The sequence below is a fragment of the Saccoglossus kowalevskii genome, chromosome 1, assembly GCF_978046115.1.
Source record: "Saccoglossus kowalevskii chromosome 1, keSacKowa6.1, whole genome shotgun sequence".
In the NCBI taxonomy this organism is placed as follows: domain Eukaryota; kingdom Metazoa; phylum Hemichordata; class Enteropneusta; family Harrimaniidae; genus Saccoglossus; species Saccoglossus kowalevskii.
The window spans coordinates 29,021,204-29,044,400 of NC_140641.1; the positions used below are offsets into that span (position 1 = coordinate 29,021,204).

The 23,197-nt window shown below is 35.9% G+C and overlaps 1 protein-coding gene across 1 annotated transcript; it reads right to left on the bottom strand.

Moving 5' to 3' along the window:
- Positions 1–1,417: 1,417 nt before the first annotated feature.
- On the bottom strand, positions 1,418–18,025 carry LOC100372525 (ultra-long-chain fatty acid omega-hydroxylase-like). Its single transcript, XM_085497510.1, has 9 exons — positions 17,810–18,025; positions 14,571–14,715; positions 12,902–13,074; positions 7,967–8,100; positions 7,324–7,579; positions 3,930–4,126; positions 3,338–3,468; positions 2,334–2,481; positions 1,418–1,907 (listed from the first exon to the last, which is right to left on the bottom strand). The coding sequence occupies exons 1-9, from the start codon at positions 18,023–18,025 to the stop codon at positions 1,739–1,741; spliced, it is 1,569 nt and encodes a 522-aa protein (XP_085353636.1). The 3' UTR covers positions 1,418–1,738.
- Positions 18,026–23,197: the final 5,172 nt, after the last annotated feature.

Consider the following 23,197-nt stretch of genomic DNA (forward strand, 5'->3'; position numbering starts at 1 on the left):
GTATATGTCACTCAAATATGAACGGAACGGGGACGTGTCATTGACAATGACTTGTATATATGTGGCATGTAATGTAATGGGGATGCAAGAAATTCATATTGTATTAGGTTTATATTCGATCGCGTTTGATTAAATGTTTTAAAATGTACAAACATTGTCTATGAGTAATGTGAGAAAGGGACCTACAACAAGTAATGGACAGATTTGTCTGATTTTTTGTTTTCCAAACCGACTGAAAGTGAGTCAACAATTTATAGACTAGACAATCAATTTAATGCAGTATTGGAACAAAATGTTTGCTTATTTCCGTTGTATTTCACAAAACTCTTAATTTAATCAGATTATATTATATGTACAACATGTGAGTGAACAACATTCATTTCAATTATGAAAAGTAAGGTTGAAAAGATGGCCTTTGGATCTGGAACTCTGATTTCTCAGACGTAATTCAATCTGCTGTTTCAATTTTACGCAAGAATCCTGGATATGATCCCATTGGTAGATTCCTTAGTCATTTCATCAGTCTATTGGATGGGTCCTGGGAGGCTCTGTGGTGGACAATCCCTGACCACTTGTTAATACATCGGACACACGAGCGGGCACACGAGGAAAGCATTTGATGGATTGACAGCCACATGGTCTTTCGGACGCTCACTGCATTTCCTTGTGCAGAAGTGGGTATTCAGTTATCAATGTTTTTGTTTAGAAGCGTGTAGCATTTATTTATTTTTTCAAATGTCTCGTATCTTCATGGATGATGTCATTCCTGACACCTTTAACAACTTTGTTTGGAAGTGGGTATATAAATAGGAAAAAAAATGGTTTAGAAGTGAGTATGGTTTACGAGAGGTGGGCTGCACACTCCTTCCCACTTAAGGTGGAAGTACCTCCCCCCCCCTCCCCGGAACATGTAGAATGGTAACTCGCATACTTGTTAGTGCCAGGCATTTCTGGACTTTGAGCTTGGCCAGGTGCCAAGGTTTGGAATTCTGGAGTTTTTTCTCAACTATTAACAAAGTTGGTCAAGATGGGTCCGAACCATGACTTCTGTGTCAGTACATATAACCTCTACTAAATGAAAGATTTGGTATAAGGTTGGTTATATACGGTACATGTAAACGATTGAAGCATACATTCGTCGTCACGTGATATGCACTACAAATAGTCGTTTGTGTTAATGCAAATGTTGCTTTTCACTGACACCAATGTAGTGTGTTCTTTTTCACATTGTTCACGTCGTGGTATACGTTGTTAACAGCCACCATTATGGATAGCATCTTGTAAACGTCCCTCTGCCTTACTCTGGCGATTAACTATACAACTAGTATACACTTCACAGATGTAATTAATTTGTTTCACTTTCATGCTCAAAAATTATGTTATTCAGTTAACTGTCCATATATTAACAATAAGAGAGTCGTTTCATTTACCGTTTTATTTTTGCAGTACTTTTCAAAGTACACATGCTACACATCCAGCTACGTGTCACTCAAGAATGTAACTCACATTTTTTTCAAAATAAATTCTTCATGCTTGTATTTGATTTTACATACAATATCATAACCTTTTAAAAATTGCAGTGTTGAAACTGCCTCTTGATGTTACTGTTCTTGTGTGTCATCAGTCGTCATGGATAGGACATGCCTATGTTGTATATGGTAAAACAAAGGCGTCGTTTGAAATGTGTTGATACGATTGTAACTAACATTCTTTCTTTGTAACAGACTGAATATTTTTTTTAGTTTCGTTTCTTGATGTTGAGATGAATGCCAGATTCGGATCTTGATACCAGGTTATTAACCCGGCGTGGTGGTCGTTGTTTATCGACGGTTAATTGAAAATGTCGAAGAACTATACATGTCGCCACTTTCATTTCATTCATGGCAAAATTTTGCCCAATACAGTTCCTGAAAATAAAGAGAAAACACAAACTGCGGTGAGAGGGCGTACTGTACTGTACCGTGTGTTGAACTTTATTGTACTGTGCTGTGCTGTAATCTCCACCGCCAAGGAGGGTAATTTTGCTGGCGCTTGTTTTCATTGTTCGTCTGTCAGTTCGTTTATTTTTCAGTTATTACCAAATAGGATTATTGCCTGATTCGTTAAGTGCGACTCAAATAATTTTTTTTGTCAACGAGAAATTATGATAAATGTGTTTTTTTCATAAAAAGTGTACATGCATTACGGCGGAGATTCTATCCTATTCCATTCCATTTCATTCTATTCTATTCTATTCTATTCTATTCTATTCTATTCTATTCTATTCTATTCTATTCTATTCTACTTCTCAACATATTTGCTCATTTGATAATGAATGTCATCTGAAGGTTTACCTCGGTCCTGCTGAAAATGGAATAAAGGCATGTGGTGATCTGTCTCGTGTGTTCTCTGGTAGGAATCGTAGCGGATCATACTTTGTAGGATTTGGCCATACATCTGCATTATGATGCACAAGGAAGGCACTCCCTGACACAAACGAACCTTTAGGAAATAGAAACTGTATCCATGAGTGATTCAACAATCAGTGCATGACCCTGTTACCTTTAAAACTTTAAAGCTAGTGCTTCACGACATATAAGAACTCTATTGCAGGCCTTTATTCTCACACACTATCATAGTATTTTTGCGGTCACGTGACATAAACGATGACACACTGACTATGTTTCACTGTAGAAACTAAGACGTCTGGGTTCGAACTAAGAGTTGATATACCCATTGAGCTAGGTAGAACACGGTGTATGTCGGCCATTGTTTTTTGGGGGCTATATGGTATTTGGGTTAGATTAAGAATAATCACAAGTTGATCACTATGCAGATTTGGCGTATATGGTCCACCTGCCACGAATTATTTATTCAAATTTTATTAAAACAATGAATACGGAACTTGGAACGCTCGCGCATACGTGTATTGTATTTTTCTCATTGTGTTTTACCTCATTACACATATTGCGCACAATTATTGTTACGACTTACTAAATGTCTTCAATGTATGAGAATTTCTCCCCAGAATGAATTTCCATAGATGGTCTGGACGGTGGCTTTAAGTCTGATATAGCCTACAACCTTGTTATATTTCAGGTCGGGATGAAGCGAGGACTTTAATTTATACCTATCACTGGCGCCTCAATTCCGAACCCAGGTCTCTGCATTACTGCTAGTATACGATATCTTCACTGTACAGAAAATACCTTTCCTTTACTCTATATGTCGTTATAGCAACTATTGTACTATGCTGTCTGAAAATAATTACATTTGATCTAAAATGCGTGTTAACTTCTGTTCACCAACTTGGTCAGTGGGTAGAATGAATCTGAATAGTGAATAATTCAAAATTTACCTGCAGGAGCAATTCTGCCATCAAAGTTCAAAGGTGAAGTGAGTTGCCGAGAAAACCCTGGCACTGGTGGTCGTATACGTAAACTTTCTTTGATGCACATTGTTGTGTATGGAATGCGGCGAAGATCGTCCCTGTGAATGTGAATCTATTGCATTATATAATAAGTCTTGTTAATAGTGCCCTAAATAACCGGAATTATTTCGAGAGAATGTCACCATGGATTTAATATATATTTATATCTAAAAATTTGACATTTTACAATAATTTGCGCCAATTCGCCAGTTTATTCTGGTGGATTTATTTGAAATTAGCTGTTACTGTGAAATCACAAAATTATTTTGCAACGAACATGACATTTGATAATAATCAGCTGATATATTGCGATTTGTTTACATTCCAGCGTCGTCATGGAATAAGCTAATGAATTTGACACGAGCTATATCTAGAGTTGATGTGTTTTAAATAATTAACCAACTGTACGTTTAATTCGTTATCTATTGTGTGTATAGCGATAACGTAGATAATATACAAATTAAGGTGCAGATGTCATTCAAATAAAAATACCAATATCAACAACAACGAGAAACATTACCATTCTATCTCGTCAGTGTCCTTCTTGTCCAATATATCATCTATTTCTCGGCGACATTTCTCCTGGTGTTCGGGATGACTTGCCAAATTGTAAAATATCCATGATATTCCGGAAGCGGTCGTGTCGTGTCCTTCAAACATGAATGTATCTACTTCATCTCTGATCTCTTTATCTTCCAAACCTTGACCGTTTTCATCCTTGAAATTGAAATAATATGGAAATTGAATTAGGTGCGATGTACCAGCCCCAGTGTACTGATAAGAATGCATACATACATATATTTGTGTGTTTGTCATTTTATCGTTAATGTCACGTGTTGGTCACCATCACATTCAGTATTATATATGGTTCATTTGTATGTTGCCGGTTCCTTTGTACTGGCAGTAAAAATATGCTATGTATTTTTCTAATGAACGTATAGGTAGAACCAAAGTAGTGTCTCTGGTTTAGATCTTTTTTTATCACTTCGCATGTAGATGAACTTATACACTGGCCAAGTGATTGGCAGAGGGAGTTCCCACTCTGTGGCAGCTACACGGTTGGTAAATTTTCCGCAGGAATTACGAGACAAGCTATGGTGTTAATAGACCATAATTGCCCACTGAAAAATTTGAAAGTAGCTGGCTCGAAAGTTTCAATGGTGTTGTTGAAAGGTTATTTCGAGGCAGTGTTGAGTCATAAAACAGGTGTGGACCAAAATGCTGAAAGGTCAACGTCAACAAATGGTGTAAATTTTAGCAGTATGTTGGTATTAAATGATTGTCGTTCTAAACAAAAATACATACAGCTGACACGTCTCAAAGTGTCCTCCTTTAAAAGAGAGAGGGGCATATACTCCCAACCCTTTTTATCTGGAGCGTCAACTTCAATTGACGAGCGTGTATTTCAGGTACTTGGACACTCAGTCACGGAGACGGGCGCGGCAAGTGACGGACGTGGCACTAAGGTATTCGAACATACTACTTTTACAAGCATCAACGAACACAGCTTCCTACGACGAAGTCCCCGAACACTCACTTCTTGTCTCATCGTACCCGTATTTTCTACCATTTTTATAGTCGTAAATAATATATATATTCACCAGTGAACACATATTATTAAACATGCTGAAAACATTAGGTGGGTTCAAACTAGACATCGGGATAATGTGCTCGCATCACATGTGATATTTGTCATACACAAACACGTTGCTCTAATCTAATGCTACGATTTTAGATTGACAACATATTTTTTGAGTTTACATGTTATATCAAAGTATCGGCAATGTGGATAAATTGTGATTCTTTGCCGACCCATGTATTTCATCAAACATCAGCTAAAACAAACCACACAAAGAGATAAAATCATTTAATTTCACATTCCGTCAGCTGAACTGAGATTAAAGAAACAACAGAATAATTTTATTCTTCTTGAATGTGCTTCATACGGAAACATGTCCTTCGAATTTTACTCTAGACTAAATGTCGGCTTTTTGCCAGACAATATGACGAAAGAGTTGATTTTAAATTTACCTCCCTGGCCCAATTCTCCACATTTTCAAATTTACTCACTTTCTCCTTCTTGTGGTTTTAAACGAGACATTATCGAAGTTAGTTTGAACAGAAAATTTTTAGCCTTAACATTATAAGGTTTGTTCAGCAATACCTTTCAGTTGTTACTTGTCTGGTACAGACCTCAGATATATAGTGTGTATTTAAACATGATATGCACACTCCTAAATACCTGTCACCACATCATGTTTGGCATGTGGTCCAAATATCTTTCTCTTACTTATTTGATTATGTGATGTGTCGTACTTGGTTTGTCCTTGCAGATTATTCGTCAGTTGCTCGAATGATTGTGGTGTTGTTTATCGTTCGTCATTTGTTTTCTGTTCTAGGACTAGTAGGTTCCCCGGGTGGGCGATTATATGGCTGTGGAGTCTTTTGTAGAGTATGGTTAAAAAGTTATCATGCACAGCTGGGCCTGTAATACACACTGTTCTGCCACTGTGCATATTTCATTTTATTCCCTCACATTTTTTTCGTTTTTACTTTCTTGTATATGTTGAACTTATACGCTTAATGTTAAAATTGCATGTCGAAAATGGTACACGATTTGTAAGCTGTATTCAGCGATCAGTATGAAATATTCATCCCTTGGGATTTATACCTTGATTCATTGCATGACTGCCTGATTTTGTCATTAATACCCCCTTGAGACTATGGCCACAAATCGCACTTCAAGATGTTATCACCCAACCCATGGGATATGGTAGTACATCATCTACTGGTTAACGGAATAGCTATTAACCATCACTTGCATGAACAATTGACTGAGTCAAATGTATGTCTAAATACAGCAACTGTAAAATGTCGCCCACCGCCACGCGCCGTACCTGCTTTAAAACCTCTATGCAATGTACTAACATGTTATTCATTGCGAGGTTTATGCTTAGAAATGTATGCGCCTTGCTTCTGGCGATGTGTAGATTTCTATTGTGATTGTAATCACAATTCTCCGACATGGAGAACATAAACATAATAAGCGAGATATATCGCTGAATTCATGAACAAAATATGTTTTGCGAATAAGCAAGGACACTCAAAATGAACACTAATCTGAGATGAACACTAATTAATTCATTCTAATTTGCATTAAAATATTTTTTTTTTAGAAATGTGGTTTATCTTGCGATTATTTGATCATCTCCCAATTCACATCTTCAGTTTGGGCGATCTTTTTATCGCACACTGCACACTTGCATACCTTCAATACTGCAAAGTATTCACCCAGGCAGTTCGGGCTCGCATCGACCGACGCGTACAAGTATCGTACTGCATGCGTTCGCAAATTCTGCTTTACTTTCGTGACAACCTTATTGCATCTAACTACTATATACAACTCATTTTCACATAGACTGTCGATGATTTTAAAGTGGTAATGTGTAATCAAATTAAATTATATGAACTCATATAATATGGTATACAAATTACGCGTATATATGTTATACAAATTCAGTCAAGTGTACACCCATAAATTAGCTACCTTAAAGTCAACAATGCACAGAATTGAGAACGGATTAATTCGAATGCTAAATATGCACATCGGCATGTAATTTTATTAGCAAGTACATATCTCATTATTGTATTGTTTGTTCTAGTAATTTCACGCATTAGTGCCGTTGAACAAAAATTCCTGGGTCATCGTCTGTTTTAATTTAACTATATCCGGACTCGCTATTATTTTTTGAAAAGAAGAACAGTTCAATTCTCAGATTTAATTGAAGCGAGTAATTGTCAGAAAGTTCAAGATCTCCGTAGTACACCCGTCTTTGAAATACTGCGAATGACTTTTTGCCGCATAACACATTTTCTTAATTAATAATGAATATATAAGAAAAAAAAGCAAATACCCTGGCATTGAGCAATATATCCAGAAAATCAATATAATTCTTTGTTCGCTTAATCCCAGATTTTTCCTCCATTTTCATAGCCATCTTCCTATCTTGGATAACCTTCGAGGAATAGTTATGTAGGATTTTTGCTGCACGACGGAATCTGAATCCGCTCGGCGAGATATAGTATATAAAGTCGTTGAAATACGGAGGGAATCTAGCTCGTTCTATCACCAATGCCGATAACGTATACACCGATTTGATGTATGGGTTTCTTTCTCTGTCAAATTCAAATAATATGTATTCATATCTCAATATATTTGACTTGATATTATATTTATCAATATATATACTTATATGTCATCAGCTTGACTTGATCATATAATAGGATAAGTTCACGGCTACATGTACTTTATTTGAACGTGCCGACCTACTTTAATGATACAGCGCCCACTCGACGATATAAACATAAATATTCCCTCGTCGCAAAGAAATGGTTGCGGAATGGCAAATATTCACAAAGCCATAAAATTACTTGATCAATTACTTCACTGCCGCAATATCATCAAACGTTTCCCGATTCTCTGTAGTGAGTCGAACATAAATGAATTTTTGAATTGTTACTCCGAATGTATTCTAGATGATAATAGGATAAACGAACCTTTGAGTTTGACAGTGGCTGTCCTGTCCGAATATGCACTTTAGTAAAGTATCAAGTGTCATCAAGCTAACGTCCTCGAACATCTCTAAGACCACGCCATCGGGTGCCGACCTGCAAACCGATTCCCATTTATTCTGATGACGATATATAATAACAAAATTAAAAAAATAATTTGAGATTAGTAATAGTTTGAGTTGTATTGATTTTATTTTGTGAGAGCGTATTTGATACGGGATAATATTACGCAAAGTGAGCGCTTCAAAACAGGTAATTGTGATACGACGTGCTAAAGCAAAGCAAAGCAAATACTCTGCATCGTGAACATCAGACAGTACATGTATGAAATTGTACGTGTGAAATTTAAGGCTACGAAATGACTTATACTATATATATATATTTGTGGTCTCCTACCTTACATAAAAAAGAAAATAACAAGCTACGTACATATAAAATTTCAAATCTGAATACTCTTTGAAACCATATTTGGTAAATGTAAATAATGTCAAACACAGAGTTGCCATCACTAAATTCAGAATTTCTGCACATTAACTACCAATAGAGAAATTAAGATATTTACAAGTACCACCAGAGGAAAGGTTATGCATTTTTTTTTAAATATTTTTTTGTGCCAGGTGACAGTTCCGGACTTTGAATGTCACTGTTGTCTCTCCTGACTTTTTTTTGTACGTGCAAATTTCAAGTGCTGACACATAGTGCATTTTGCCACAGAAGTCATTTCCTGTTTGGGACTACATGACAGGGCTGTGCGGCCATCTCCCTATCAAGTGGCAATTTAATACGCTATCCTGGCGTCAACCAGGCTCGGTCAAACACAAGCACCTGCGGACCTTAACCAAGGTTCCCCTAAAGTCGCATTCGTTAGTGAATGAATCTCGGCCAGTGGAATTGGCCTTCCCATTGAGTCTGTGACACACTCACCCAGGGTAGGGGTCGACCCTTTTGATGTTCAGCCTAGGGTAGGATTTGAACTTGGGTCTACCGATCATGAGTCTGACGCGACAACCACTATGCTACCAGTGACCGGAAAGGTTATGCATGCTATGTGATGATCTAGCTGTTGACAATGAGATGCATGCTTTCTTAGATTGCAGGAACCCAGAGATGGAATCTGGTAGGTGCAAATTTATGAGAGCAATCTCAATGCACAAAGAATTTCAAAGTTTGCCTAAGCAGATCATGTTTAAGAAACTGATAAGTTCAAAAGATAGTTTCATTGCCAGCAGTCTAGGAGTCTATATACATAAAATCTTAGAAATATATGCTAATTGTTAAACATCTTTTTAATTTTTATTTTATTATTGTTGTATTTGTGCGTTACTATGTTGGTTTTTGTCCATAAGTTATGTAATTTCTTACATTATTTCGAGTCAAATAAAATATTCTACTACTACTACTATATCACGCTAATCAAGTAAGCACGTCGTATACTTATAAATGTATTATTTTATAATAACTATCAACGCAACACTCGCACAAATTGCTGCAACTCACACTGCAAAAAAAAACGTTGAAAGCAGTGTGTTCAGGTGACACTTTCTACACGTTGAACAATTTTATATTGCAAGTTAGGAAGTAATCAGAATTTGTATTGTGACCAACATAATAAGGTAAATGTACCATTATCAATTCATTAATTGAACATTGTGGTAATTTCATTTTTGAACAACCGTAGTTATAATTATATTATTAAAGCCCTGGAGTCGATGCACCGTGTCGTATATATGGGTCCAATATTACCTTATATCGAACATGCATAAACTAAACTGTTTGTGTGCACGAAATGCGAAGGAGCGATGCGCGACGACTGTGTTTTACAATTAACCCCAAGTATAGACTCATATCCTGCTCATATCCACTTTCCTACGTCGAGCGACAACACCATGACATAGAGCAGATATAGGCTGCATGATCACTTATATATTGTATAGAATACATTTCAAAACTTTCAGACGTTTTATAAATTATTCTTATACGGATATATGTATCCAATCCATATTTATAACTACATCAATAGTATATTAGAACTAATTTCATGCACAAAAGTATTTTTGACTATTGCTTTATACAGTTGCAATTATATTTAACTTATTGAATGTTTAGCAGAATGTTATAATTTAATGCGAATCTAGACGTCTGATTGGCTGACGCTATATCTTATATTTGCCCCGAAACTAAAAAGTAATCAAAGAAAGCTTAGAAAGAACTCCCGTGTGCTGAGAAGAGTATTGGAGACACATTAAAAATTAATTCAAAATTACTTATACTTGAGATATTGATGGAATAGCTGAAAACTAATTATGCAAATTAGGTAACCTATATGAACAGATTTAAGTGTAAAACTAATAAGGTCTGCACAATGTGCAAAGTTTCATTGAAATGTGATTAGAACAAAAAAAATATTAATTATTATGCTAATTAGAGAATTAATATGAACAGATTTTAACCCAAAATTAATCAGGCTGTCTATTGTCCTAGAGCATTTATGTACCAAGTTTTATTCAAATATGATAATCAATACTTGAGATATCAGTATTAATTAATTATGTTAATTAGGTGATTAAGAAGCATAAATATTTACCAAAAAACTAATATGGTGTATAGTCATTGAAATGTGATGGGTACTCTTTAAAAGTTTCATTGAAATCCAATGAAAGGTTTATAGACATCAGTGCAACAGCCATAGAATAGCAAAAAATTAACTAATTATGCAAATTAGGTAATTAATACATGTAGGCACAATTATTTATCCCAAAATTAATCAGGGTTCTGCATAGTCCTAGAATATCTATGTCGCAAGTCTCAATGAAATGTGATGATTAGTACTTGAGATATCAGGTGAAAAGCTGAAAATTAACTAATTATGCTAATAAGGTAATTAATATGCACACATATTTACCCAAAAACTAATCAGGGGTCTGCACAGTCCTCAAGTAACTATGTACCAAGTTTCATTGAAACGTGATCGTTACTACTCGAAATATCAAAAGCTGAAAATTAATTAATTATGCAAATTAGGTAATTAATATGTACTGATATTACCCTAAAAACTATAAGGTCTGTGCAGTGTCATATGACATCTATGTACCAAGTTTTATTGAAATGTTATGATTAGTACTTGAGATATCAGTGGAAAAGCAGAAAATTGATTAATCATTATGTAAATTAGATAATTAATAATATTAACAGATTTTTACCCAAAACTAATCAAATCTGCGCATTAGTTCAGAGCATCCATGTGCCAAGTTTCATTGAAATCCAATGAGTGGTTCTTCAAAAATCAGTGGAACAGTCATGGAACAGCTTGAAATCAGGTAATTATCATTCAAATTATGTAATTAATATTCATAGATTTTTACCTAAAACTAATCAAATCTGCGCACTAGTTCAGAGCATCCATGTGCCAAGTTTCATCAAAATCCAATTAGTGGTTCTTCAGATATCAGTGGAACAGTCTTGGAACAGATAAAAATCAGCTAATTATCATGCAAATTAGGTAATTAATATTCATAGATTTTTACCAAAACCTAATCAACTCTGCGCATTATCCCAGAGCATCTATGTACTAAGTTTCACCAAAATTTGATTAGTGGTTCTTGAGATAACGGTGGAACAAAACATACATACATACAGACATACAGACAGGGTAACTTCAAAGACTCCCTTTTGTGCTTCGCACACGGGAGTCAGAAATTACACAACCATCAGTAATGAGAAATCAATAAATCGGAGCAAGGAAACGCCGTACTAGTAAAATACTGTTTATTTCTAAATATTATAAAACTTGCGAATATTTTGCGAGAACCGCCCCGTTGAGAAACGTGGGCGTTATGTGTATTTTGTGTGCAATTTTACGTACGTCGTTGACACTCACATTCCCTCTTATATGTTCCTATAAATGTTTAATGAATCACAGCTACAAGCATTTTATTTCGCTTCAAAATTTATTTATGTAGGCAAATTAATTAAATATGCGAATTTTCCTACGGTTTTTCACGCACTTTGTCCTTCTACACGTAAGTTTACAGCTATAAGCATTATACCGGTATATTTCGTTCCAATTTATTTATGTAGGTAAATTAATTAAAAATGCGAATCTTCTAAGGTTCAATTTCACGCACCTTGTCCTTCTACACGTAAGTTTATGTAGTGAGCTTCAGGATCTCCCTAGCTCCAAATCACGTTTTGGAAATATCATCGATAATAGCATGGCTTTTCACATAAAGATTAATATAACAAAAATAACTTGGGTTAAAACAAACTCGAACTAGGAAAACGAGAAAACCTTTTATCATTCGAACAATCGAACGCTCTCTCTAGACGTCAACTAGGCTCGACGGACGGGTACCAAGTGCAGTGTCTCCCCGTCATCGAAAGTAAAATTGTGGAATTCAAATCACGGACACCTTTACAAAATTGTTTCAAGAAGACCCCAGCGCCGGCCCTACCATATAAATGTTCCCCATGCGCGCATGATTAGTACGCGATTGAATACTCCAAATTCTATATTAATCTATTGGATATGACACCGAGGATTATTACGGAAAATAGTCAGGTACATACAGCAATGCCAGGCAATCAATTCGCAGTCTCTTGTGGGCATTTTATATTGCAAATGATAAGAAAATCACGTGGGAAGTATGCTAGAAACGAAGACAAATCGTTTACGTATTTTGCAAATTATTTGTATGTATAATTATTCAATTATATGGGAGCAGACAGACGACCATGAAATGATCACTTCTCCAGCCTTGTATATACACTTTGAATTTTACAAGCAGTGACAGCTCTATTTAGATTGTGTTTATAATTATTTTTCCCTACAAATTCTTACAATTAAATACTGTGTGTAAAGGGAACCGGTCGTTATTTCGCAGTAGCCGAAGGCAGTACAGGAGTTGAATAAATGATACGTACCGCCATAGTATGAACACACTCGTTGAATATTTTGACATAGGGTTTTAGAATATCAAAATGAAACCCTGGTGTCAGTAAGCGTCGATTTCTAAACCATTTAGGACCAGAACTAACTAACAAACCATCACCTAACCATGGCCGGAGAAACCCGTAGACGAGCTCTTCCTTTGGTTCTGTAAGTCAAAAAATGAAATAAAATGTTCTTTATTCATACAAGCACAGATGCATAACTCTCATGATGTTTTCCATGCCGAACACTGTGGATTTACCAAGTTTGTGTGGCGCCATATCTTTAAATACATGAATTCCTATATCGTAAGTCTAGTTTACAAGACATCACTTACAAAATGTGGGTGTGACTTTTCTTGCATTCAATTGTCTATGTCAATACGTGTGAATTTTTCTTAACACTTAGAGTGCACATTTCAATGTATCGAACATGCAATGTTGATTGAGACCTATCTAGCTTACCTTATTTGGTAAGTTATAAAAGTCTAACCAATCATATTTACTTAATCATGAGAGACACAATGGAGATTGTAATAGTGAGGTGCGGTGGTATGAACTGTGGATTGGGTGAAGACATCAGATATACAAAGTGTAGAATGTTTGTTTCTGGGTGTTGGAAAAAGGGTCTAAGCCCACAGAGTAACGTTTTGTGCCTACTATGAGTCAAGTGTCGGTATGTGTTTTCTGTATACTATAGACAGAATTTTCAAAATCAGAATCACGTAATCTCGATCAATCAGCGACAGTCAGACGGTTAAACGATAATTTCGGTTTCAAATAATCCGAGACAGTATTCTAGGTACTTCGTACAATGAGGTGTTTGTTTTTTGCCAGCAAATACGACGAATACGGTCATATTGGATTGCCGCTTGATCTAATACCCAACGGATCGTTTGGTTCTGAAAGTTGTGTTATTTCCCCCTATTTGTAGGCATCTGAAAAATAACTTCTCTCTTTTTTTAGGTTCAAGATGACTTCCCCAGTATAGTAAATATATCTGTAGACTCTACGCATATATTTGATTATCACTTGTACGTCTGCTGACTGTGGTACTGACACAGGTGGTATAATGTCCTGTCAGACGTGGATCGGGTGAAACGCAAGAGATGTCACACACGTATATCCTGAAATGCGCTGTCTTTGATGCTTTGTAAGGGAATTGAGTCCCAAGCGACGGTAACAACGCACGCTAAAACGCAAAGGTTTGTAAACAATGACACGCTATGGCCATCTGACGCACGCGCTGGTGACAACTATCCCGCTTTAATAAATCAATTGTTTAGCTAGAAACAATCACCACTGTGACAGTTGTCTTTGTAACATTGGGTTACTAGCAAATCATAAATGCGAATAGCAATTGACAATTATTCTGTCAACTACAACTGAAATCAAAACAAGTGTTTCCTCTATGTATATAACCACTATATCAGTGCAATGTTGGATATGAAAACTTGAAATATCAATATCCCAATAAACAAACACGGAGGAAAATAAAAGGTCCATATTCAAAACGTCACGTTAATGAAATATCACACCGAAAGCAATCTGATTTCTCTTTTGCGGTAAATTTATAACATCCAACTTGTGGCTTTTTCCATTGGGAATCATGTGTAATTTAATAAAGGCATGTGGCTGCTCGACCCACGCGCACATAACTCACCTGTTGTGGCAGTTAATGTCTTGATCGACGAAGGGTGTCTGCAAATTAAACGAGGAAGAAATGGCCCACACCACAATATGAATACTGGTCCGATGTCTTTCACTAAACTAGGAAACACAGCATATGTATCTTCGTTATTCTTAATCTGTATTAACAAAGATAGATTAGCCCGAGTTAAGATATTACACTTTCCCTGTCACGTGTTAAAGGAGTTTATGTCCGTCGATATATATCTGTCAAAGGTGAATGTAGACAATGTACTGCCAAATCGTGTATGTAAGATTTTGGCATAATCACGCCCGTGACCTGGTTCTTAAATGCCAGAAAAAGTTGATTTTAGTTCCTTTATATCACTAATATGGCCACTAGTACATATATACAGTATACATGACACGTGTATGATGGAATTTAAATGACTCGTCGCGTCGTGTCTTAGATGTATTGATAATACTGTTTAGTTGGATACACTACATTAACCATACCTACATTGTAAAATAGTTTTCATGTCGCGACGAACAACGAAATCCCATTGTTACGCAATTCAATAATTCAGGATTTTGTTCAAAAAGAAAAATAGACATGTTTAATCGTATTCTAATGTACATAAACAATTTATTTTGTAATTTCTCCTACTGATGACTATAATGAAGATATTTTGTTTACGCTAGTTATAAATCAATAAGGGTAATGTCATACATAAACGTTACAATCTTTTTGCATATTATTATAAAGAATTTATTTATTTTCAACTGATCGTTATCAGGTCGTACCCTTCTGAACAGGTATAACCAAAAACTCATTCACAGACCAATGTGGTGTGTGTTTTCAGTTTAAACTACATTTAACTCAAGCCTGGAGAATTAGCCGAATGTGGCTTAAGTTAAAGCATTGCTTCGTTTAAAGTATCACCTCACGCGAATGTGATTCTAAAAATATATGTGCCGTTGTAACAATAGAGGTACAGAACAGAAGATAAATGTACTTGCGTATTTACAGGGTACATGTGATACTGGCCGATTATATTGTTCAACGACTAGTCGTATCAATGTGCGTTGTGACCTACGACTAATATTATTCTATGGTTGCATAGTTTTAGTCAGGACGGTATCAGAATTGTATCATATTAAAACATCCAGCATGTTGAATATTTTGTGGTTGTATATTTTGCGAGTTTGTATGTCAGCAATAACCAACTACGTACGTACGAACTATTAACCGGCCGTGACATCTTTATTCAGGATACAGATGTGACTTATTAATCAATTAGATGACAAAATAATGTTTTCCCTTGGGAGCCCATAAAGAGGAGTATGACGTCAGAGTTGTGTTTGGGTGACGGAAATGAGCATCCTGGTTCCAATGGCTGCTATGGGAATAATATGAAGATTGAATTTTACCTAATTAATTGAAGTCTAATTAAAGACAAATGTAATGGGATAATTTTTACGTGAACAAATCTTAGCTTTCTAATGCTAGTTATAAGTAGAAAGACTTGTGAATAAAAAGAAAACATCTCTTGAAATATTAGTTCAGATTTCTCGGTTTTTAAAAAATGTAAACTGAATTTTTAATTTCTAGCAAAATTGTCAGTCAATTGTAGAGATATGGTATCAAAATTGTTCTGATCCAAAAATACCAGGCATTATTTTTTTATTCACGGCGACTAGTATTTTGTAATTTAAATTTTCCTTCCAATTAATACACTCGACCCCATAAAAAGGTTAATTGACCTGGGAAACGTTTCTGTGCATGTTCAAATGTCAATGTGACTATTTAATGTAGAATGTAAGACATTTAGATTGCAACCGCTGAGTATAATTATCTGGTCATCGGGTCTAGAGTGGAACGTTTAACGTATATTACCAGATTTACAATAATACACGAGGTCATCACGTTGATACGTCTTAATATATTTCACATTTATATCTGAATTGAGTTTTATATTTCCAAAATCCATTATTAGTCGAAATCAAAACCTGCCTACAAACCTAGGTTTCGTATTGTAGTTGAGTGTCATAATACATTCTAGGCCCATAATAGATAAGTTAGATACAGGACATCAGCATTACTGAAAATACAGACCTCGGGACACAGACACGCGTTTTGAAAATACCATACCATGCCTATGTTACTGTTACTTATAAGAGTGATGTGTTACTTCATGACATTGTTACGGTAACCCGTGAAAACAATGGCGGACCCCCTTATTATCCAAAATGGTTGAACTTGATTTCCACAAATAGCTCTTTAATGCCGATTTTCGTAAACAAAGTATCTCACATGCGTCTGACACCCCCAGTATTACAGAAACATTAATGTGTGTTTATATTATAGCTGGAACAGAATAGCGTAAAATTGTTATGGGGTCGAAAACTGAAACTAGACAAACAATTGTTTAGTATATTGTATGTATATTGTACATTCAGAGATAACATCTGAATCAGTAAACATGTATATGAAAACTCCTATATCATAAAACGTAACGATATCGAGGCATCAGCTTTTACACATGTTATCTGGCTTGTAGACTGACCTTGACGATAAGCAAAGACTTTACAAAACTAAATAACGGTATCTCACAGATTTGAAAAGTTGGAATAGAACTTTAACGCTTGTTTTTGTTTTCATTTAGTTTTAATCCGAGTGGGCTCCCGGGATGTTACGACCAACTAAAGTTATTCGGGGTGTTATTAGCTACACCAATCAATACATCTAAGTGTTAGATTATATTAACTTCGACATTTGTTTCAATAGTGGTACAACAAATCTAGTTGTGATTTATTTATTTATATTTTATCCGGGCAACTCGAATAATAATTCAAATGTAAGAATGTTTGTGAATAAAATTTCCTATATTATGAGAACTTGGGAAATAAGATAAAATTCAAAGCACGGTAATATGTAAATCAAACTGTACCATTGCCTGCAGAAGAAACATGGAAAATAAGTTGTTCTAACAGATGTATGTTTTTTAAGCAAAGATTACAAAAAAATAGTAAATTCAAATTATTACGGTTGTTAAATTGAAATCAATGTATATTTTTGCTTCAAAACCTATGTAGTCACAAATGTGCAGAAAACTGGGTACACTGTGCACTGTCATATTGACCACGGAACTTTGGTCGGTGGCCCGTATAGACAATCGCTCGACTGTTACATGTTTATAGAAATCCGCGCTAATATTTTAGAAAATACCCTACTGTGAGTTTAAACAAAATAGATACAATAACAAGGCTTACAGTTGACAGGTTACCCAAAAGCCAGTGCCTAGGAACATCCAAAGACGGGAAACAGGCCAGTTCTTTCTCCAATTGCCAGCGCTTTTGGAATAGTCGGACTACGCTAACCAGAACTTTGATACATATAGCTAATAAAAAAGTAGGCCATAACAGACCAAACAACGTAGTAACATTTACGTTTGATATGAAAAGTCCGAAAAGCCCGTAGTCCGCCATTATTGTTGCACTTGGTATAACAACACAACGACCTTCCGTCAGTTTATGGTTGACTGATTACGATGCGTGTCAAAGGTCAAGTGTCAAATGTCATACACCCGCATACTGTATAGCAGTCTATTTCAATGCACAAGAGATATAAGGGAAGCCGCTGTATTTAAAAAAAATACCTTTTAACATTACAAACATATAATAGTGCCAATTAACAACGGTTATAGTAGAACAATGCACCTAGAAAGTTCGTGACCTATAGGCGGGGGGGGGGTCATGATTATTTTAATCTGTATATTTGCAGTATATTTTATTGACAATACGTATATCTCGCGATGTTCAGAGATTGTCTAGATTTCGACTGTTTGTACTAAGTCAGTGTTGATACTGTATCTGGAATTCATCAGCGTCCATGACTAATGAGTGATACTTGGAATACTGAAGGAAAGCCAAGGTATCAACTAAGTACTGGTGTTGATATAAGATCTACATCGTGTTTGATATATAAAACATTCGTGTTGTGATTATCACTTAAACAAGTATCGACGAGGCGTGCATTTGTATGTCGGATTTCATCTTCTCCAACACATGATAAATGGGTTATTAAATTTGACAGCCTCGTTATCAATATAGGACAAGTATGTACCGATGCAGGTTAGATACACCACCAATGATAGTCTGGTGACAGGCCTTAGAACCCTAAATAACAATATGGCAGTATCTTCGCTTCAAGTAAAGTTGGATTAATACTTTTTGGGCTTATGTATATATTTTCTTATGTATGTGAATATATTATTTCCATATTTTGTCAGAAATAATAGGCAAATATTGCCATTTAACTGAAAAATGTCCACGGTAGGGTAACGGTAGTAACTGGATTATAGCTATATTTGCATTCTATACTATACAAGTCAACTGGCCAGTCTCACAACTGGGTTTTGTCCTTGCTATTCACTCGTTATTGAATTTCACCAGTAGCAGCCTAGCATCAAGCACTGTTATGATAATAAGTGAAATTAGATCTGTGTGGGGATTTACAATTGTTACATGGTTGAACAAGTTTTTCCCGATGCAAGCTAATCAAACAGTTAACTGAGGTCTTTTGTGAAGTTGCGAATATTCTTCCTTTTCGTAGTGTGTGGGGTTGATTCAATGTGTGGGATTGAGTCAATCTGTGGCTGATAATTTCGACGCCACTATTCCCTCCAAGAATGGTCTTCGATCAACGCATGCATTGGCATTGCTTCTGACTCAAGAACAGAAGAACACAGACATTACAGATAAGAACAGAGCGACAATAAAAAGAAAGGAAATGCAGAGGCAGGTAGTTTCAAATGTAGAGATTAAACACTATGAAGGACCAAAGACGCCAACTATGCAAGAAGGTGGAGGTATGCGTTCTTTTATGCCATTGAATATATTAACAGAGCAAGTGGTGCTGCCTGGAAAAGCAAAAGATATATATTTTCTGAAGAGTATAGTTGGTGTACCAAGAACTCCAGAATTTATTGGTTTTAAAACAAGACTAGCACGTGAGCAAGAACAGGAGCAATGTACACTCTCAGTCCGTCTTTTTCTCGGTGGGCCCTTTGTCTTCATAACTGCAGCCGTCGTCTGAAAGATTTGGCTGATATGAAAGATGTTCTGAGTGCAGAGTCAATTCACATCAACACACATAAAGAGGGGGTCAATGCTAGGATTGAATCATATGCATCTGACAGGATGAACATTCGACACAAGTTAGAGAAATGAGTTGACCCTATGAATCCTGAAGAACACCCTGATCGTAATTTTAACATTTTCTCTGGCAGAATTGGTCCAGATTCTGTCAATGTAGATAATGCAGTCAACATTGGAAAGAAGCAAAAGGCTAAGTATGAACGTAACTGGTAAAATAGTTTTAATGGATCTTTGTCATACAAAGTTTGTGAATGAATCATAGAGAAATGATTTGGTCATGAGCTGGCTCTCATTTCATTATCCATGTTCAAAGACAGTGGTGATATACGGTTAGCAACGGAAAAATCACTTAAGAATAAACTAAAGGTTGACCTCTCGAACCTCAATAAAGCCTGACGTGAATATTCTTGATGAATGTGCAATCATTTGTTGTACTACTCATGGGACTGTACACGACTATGTTGATAATTTTGGGGGTTATATATCACATAGAATGCTTAATAGTGATGTGTATCTAAGTATTTGATCGATACTGCTGCTTCACTACTATGTGCTGAAGAAATTGACTTGCTTTCTTCTGGTGGACGAAAACAAAGCACAGCGAACAGTTACAGACATAGCAGCAACTGTAAAGAAACAGTCAATGATTGTATCATAGATTTTAGCTGCCCATGCTATGTCTGGTTGTGGTACCGTAGCTCAACCATATGGTATTGGAAATGCATCAGTTATCAACATTCTACAGAAAGGTCACAAACTAGAGAAGCTTGGTGACACAAGATTTGGCTACAGGAGATCACTGAAGAGGCTTCTTGTTTTATTTCTGCATGCTACGGGAGGAAATGTAATGGGAGTAAGTCTGATGTAAGATATGATGTTTGGCTGACAAAGACAGGGTACAAGAGAGGTAAGAAAACTCCACAGTTACAGTCGTTGCCACCCACATCAAAGTCTTTTGCTGCAAATGTGAAAAGGGCACATATTCAAGCATGTGGTTAAAAAAGACATTAGACCAGGAACCATCTAGCTTGGACCCCCACATACTTTGGCTGGATTAAGGAGAAATATTCTAAATCACTCATCCCTATAATGATCCCAGAGGATGTGTCACCAGCGACAACTGAAGTGTTACAGATTATTCGGTGTGGATGTGCATCGGAGCAACAATGTTCAACAGCAAAGTATGGCTGTTAGGTAGCACAGCAAGCATGCACGATATTCTGAAACTGTCACAAGACAAATAGTTGCCAGAGTAGATGGACCAAAGCTGTTTATGAATCGAGTGATGATGTGGCGAACCATGATGAAAAATATGAGTAAGAAGAAACTGTCACAGTGTCTTATTATTACCAAAGCCTCTAAATCAGAACATTAATGCAACCATATTTTGGCGTCATTTTGACGCGGTTAGGTGTAAAGTTTTGTAAAACAGTATGAGTTTACATATTTACCTTAACTTCGTCATACATACACTCTGGTTTCTACTGCCTACAACCCCCCCCCCGACCATAGTCACGAAGTATCATGTTTTTTCGCGATGAACACGATCTTGACGTCGCAAGCGAGTTCTTTTTGAATGAGCTTCTTTTCTGGTAATATAACCACTGGGTTTGTCTCTGTTTTACTGATTGGGGGGGGGGGGGTCTACCAGTAGCAACTTAGCAACGGGTATTCAATGGGTCTATGATAACTTATGAATAGAATAGAATAGAATAGAATAGAATAGAATAGAATAGAATAGAATAGAATAGAATAGAATAGAATAGAATAGAATAGAATAGAATCCTAATTGCTATCGTAACCCATAGTTGAGGTTTAGATGAAAAGTACAATAAAGTAATGTTTTCTGAAGAAATAAAAAATAACCAACACTAACAAAACACGAAAAAATCAAGTCCATCAAATTTCTAAACAAAGAAAAAAAGGTTAATTTGTATTTTATAAAGCAGCTGCTTTAAGCATTTTTCTTTTAATTGAATTTTCTCGTATATTAAACATACAGATATAAATATGTTTCTCCATACCATTTATAATTTTTCATCCTTATTGTTCAAAACACAACACAATAGTTAAAATCACACTGCAGATTAAGGCAAAAGAGCTAACCACTTGACCATACTAACTGACCCGTATACGTCATCTCGAATATCGAATATATGTCACATGTAAAGAAAATGTGAAAATGCATACTAGTACATGAACTCCAGTCATGTGGTCAAGAAGCGATAACGGACGCACAATTCATATGAACGTGTTTTCATGGCCAGTTTGTATGTACTAGCTGGGAAGGCCATACGTACTCTAGACTTTTCAGTTGATACGCTTACGAAGTCATAACTGTATTTTGAATTACCATAATTAATTCTTTAGATATCCAAACGTGTCGGTGAATATCTTCTAAATGATTCTGATACAAAACACTGTGTTGCTGAGTGGACCGTGTCAATGAACAACAACACACAACGCATGAATAATTCATTGTACACTTCAGACGTGGCTCTTCTGGTAATCTATCAAAATTAACTATTGCCTAAGTTCATACGTGTAGTATATGTGATCAAAGCATTGTGCATGTGACAATCATAACTATACATTTAAGTAATTCCCGTGCCGTCTCGTATTCCACACAGACTGGAAGGCAAATTACACAGCATCAGCATGCTGCACAGCAATCCATGCATGACGAGATAAATTTAACTTGGTGTAAGGATATCAATGTTTTCCAGTAGAGCAGTAGAGCGAGAACAAAGTGACTCGCAGCCAGCTGAATTAATAATTGAATGCTTTGAGCACGCTTAGCGTGTTGTAAGATCTGAAACTCATCACTCATAACTGTACAATGATTCATGGGAAGGATAAGGAAACCATTTGTTTGACTGTTTCTAACTTTTGTTTGTGATGATAGAATTTTCAACGGAAGTTAGAAGTTGACGAAATATCAATATGTTTTTAGATGCCATAAATGCCATATCAAGTCTCATTGAATGTTTGTCTGAGTGGTGATTGATGTTTGGACAACGACTACTTCTCAATTATAATGCACATAGTACACATTGAAGACTGTATTGTATACATTCTGGCAAATGCTTTTCTTAAGAGTTATCATATGTAGTTGTTGGCTGCCTGTTTATGTATATTTAGTGCTAATAACACACTTAGCGTTTTGCAGTGTGTTATCATAATCTAAAAGTGGTGTCACCTATGTCACTGTTGAATCGTGATGGAATTCCACTTGTATATGACACACTTAGCTAAATAATTCTCAATCTCAAGGCGCAAGATCATCCCATAATATAAAGGCATCATTGATTTTGAATTCCTACCTTTTTCTAATTCAACCCTCATGCATATGTCTTTAAACTATGCAATAACGTTGTTCAAAGAAAGTGATAGCTTCACTCAATTGCATTTCCAAGGGTTAAATTTCCATGAGGTTAATTATCTGCTTATCTAACATATTCTCTATCGAGTGATTGCGCTTATTTCGTTTAAGACAGGTAG

Bases quoted from the DNA above. Each gene is read 5' to 3' on its own strand.
- LOC100372525 (XM_085497510.1), bottom strand. From the start codon at position 18,025: ATGGCGGACTACGGGCTTTTCGGACTTTTCATATCAAACGTAAATGTT. The intron at 3,469-3,929 runs GTAATGTTTCTC...TCACATTCACAG, and splicing joins GACACTGACGAGATAGAATG to GGACGATCTTCGCCGCATTC. The intron at 1,908-2,333 runs GTAAACCTTCAG...CTTTATTTTCAG, and splicing joins CCATTTTCAGCAGGACCGAG to GAACTGTATTGGGCAAAATT.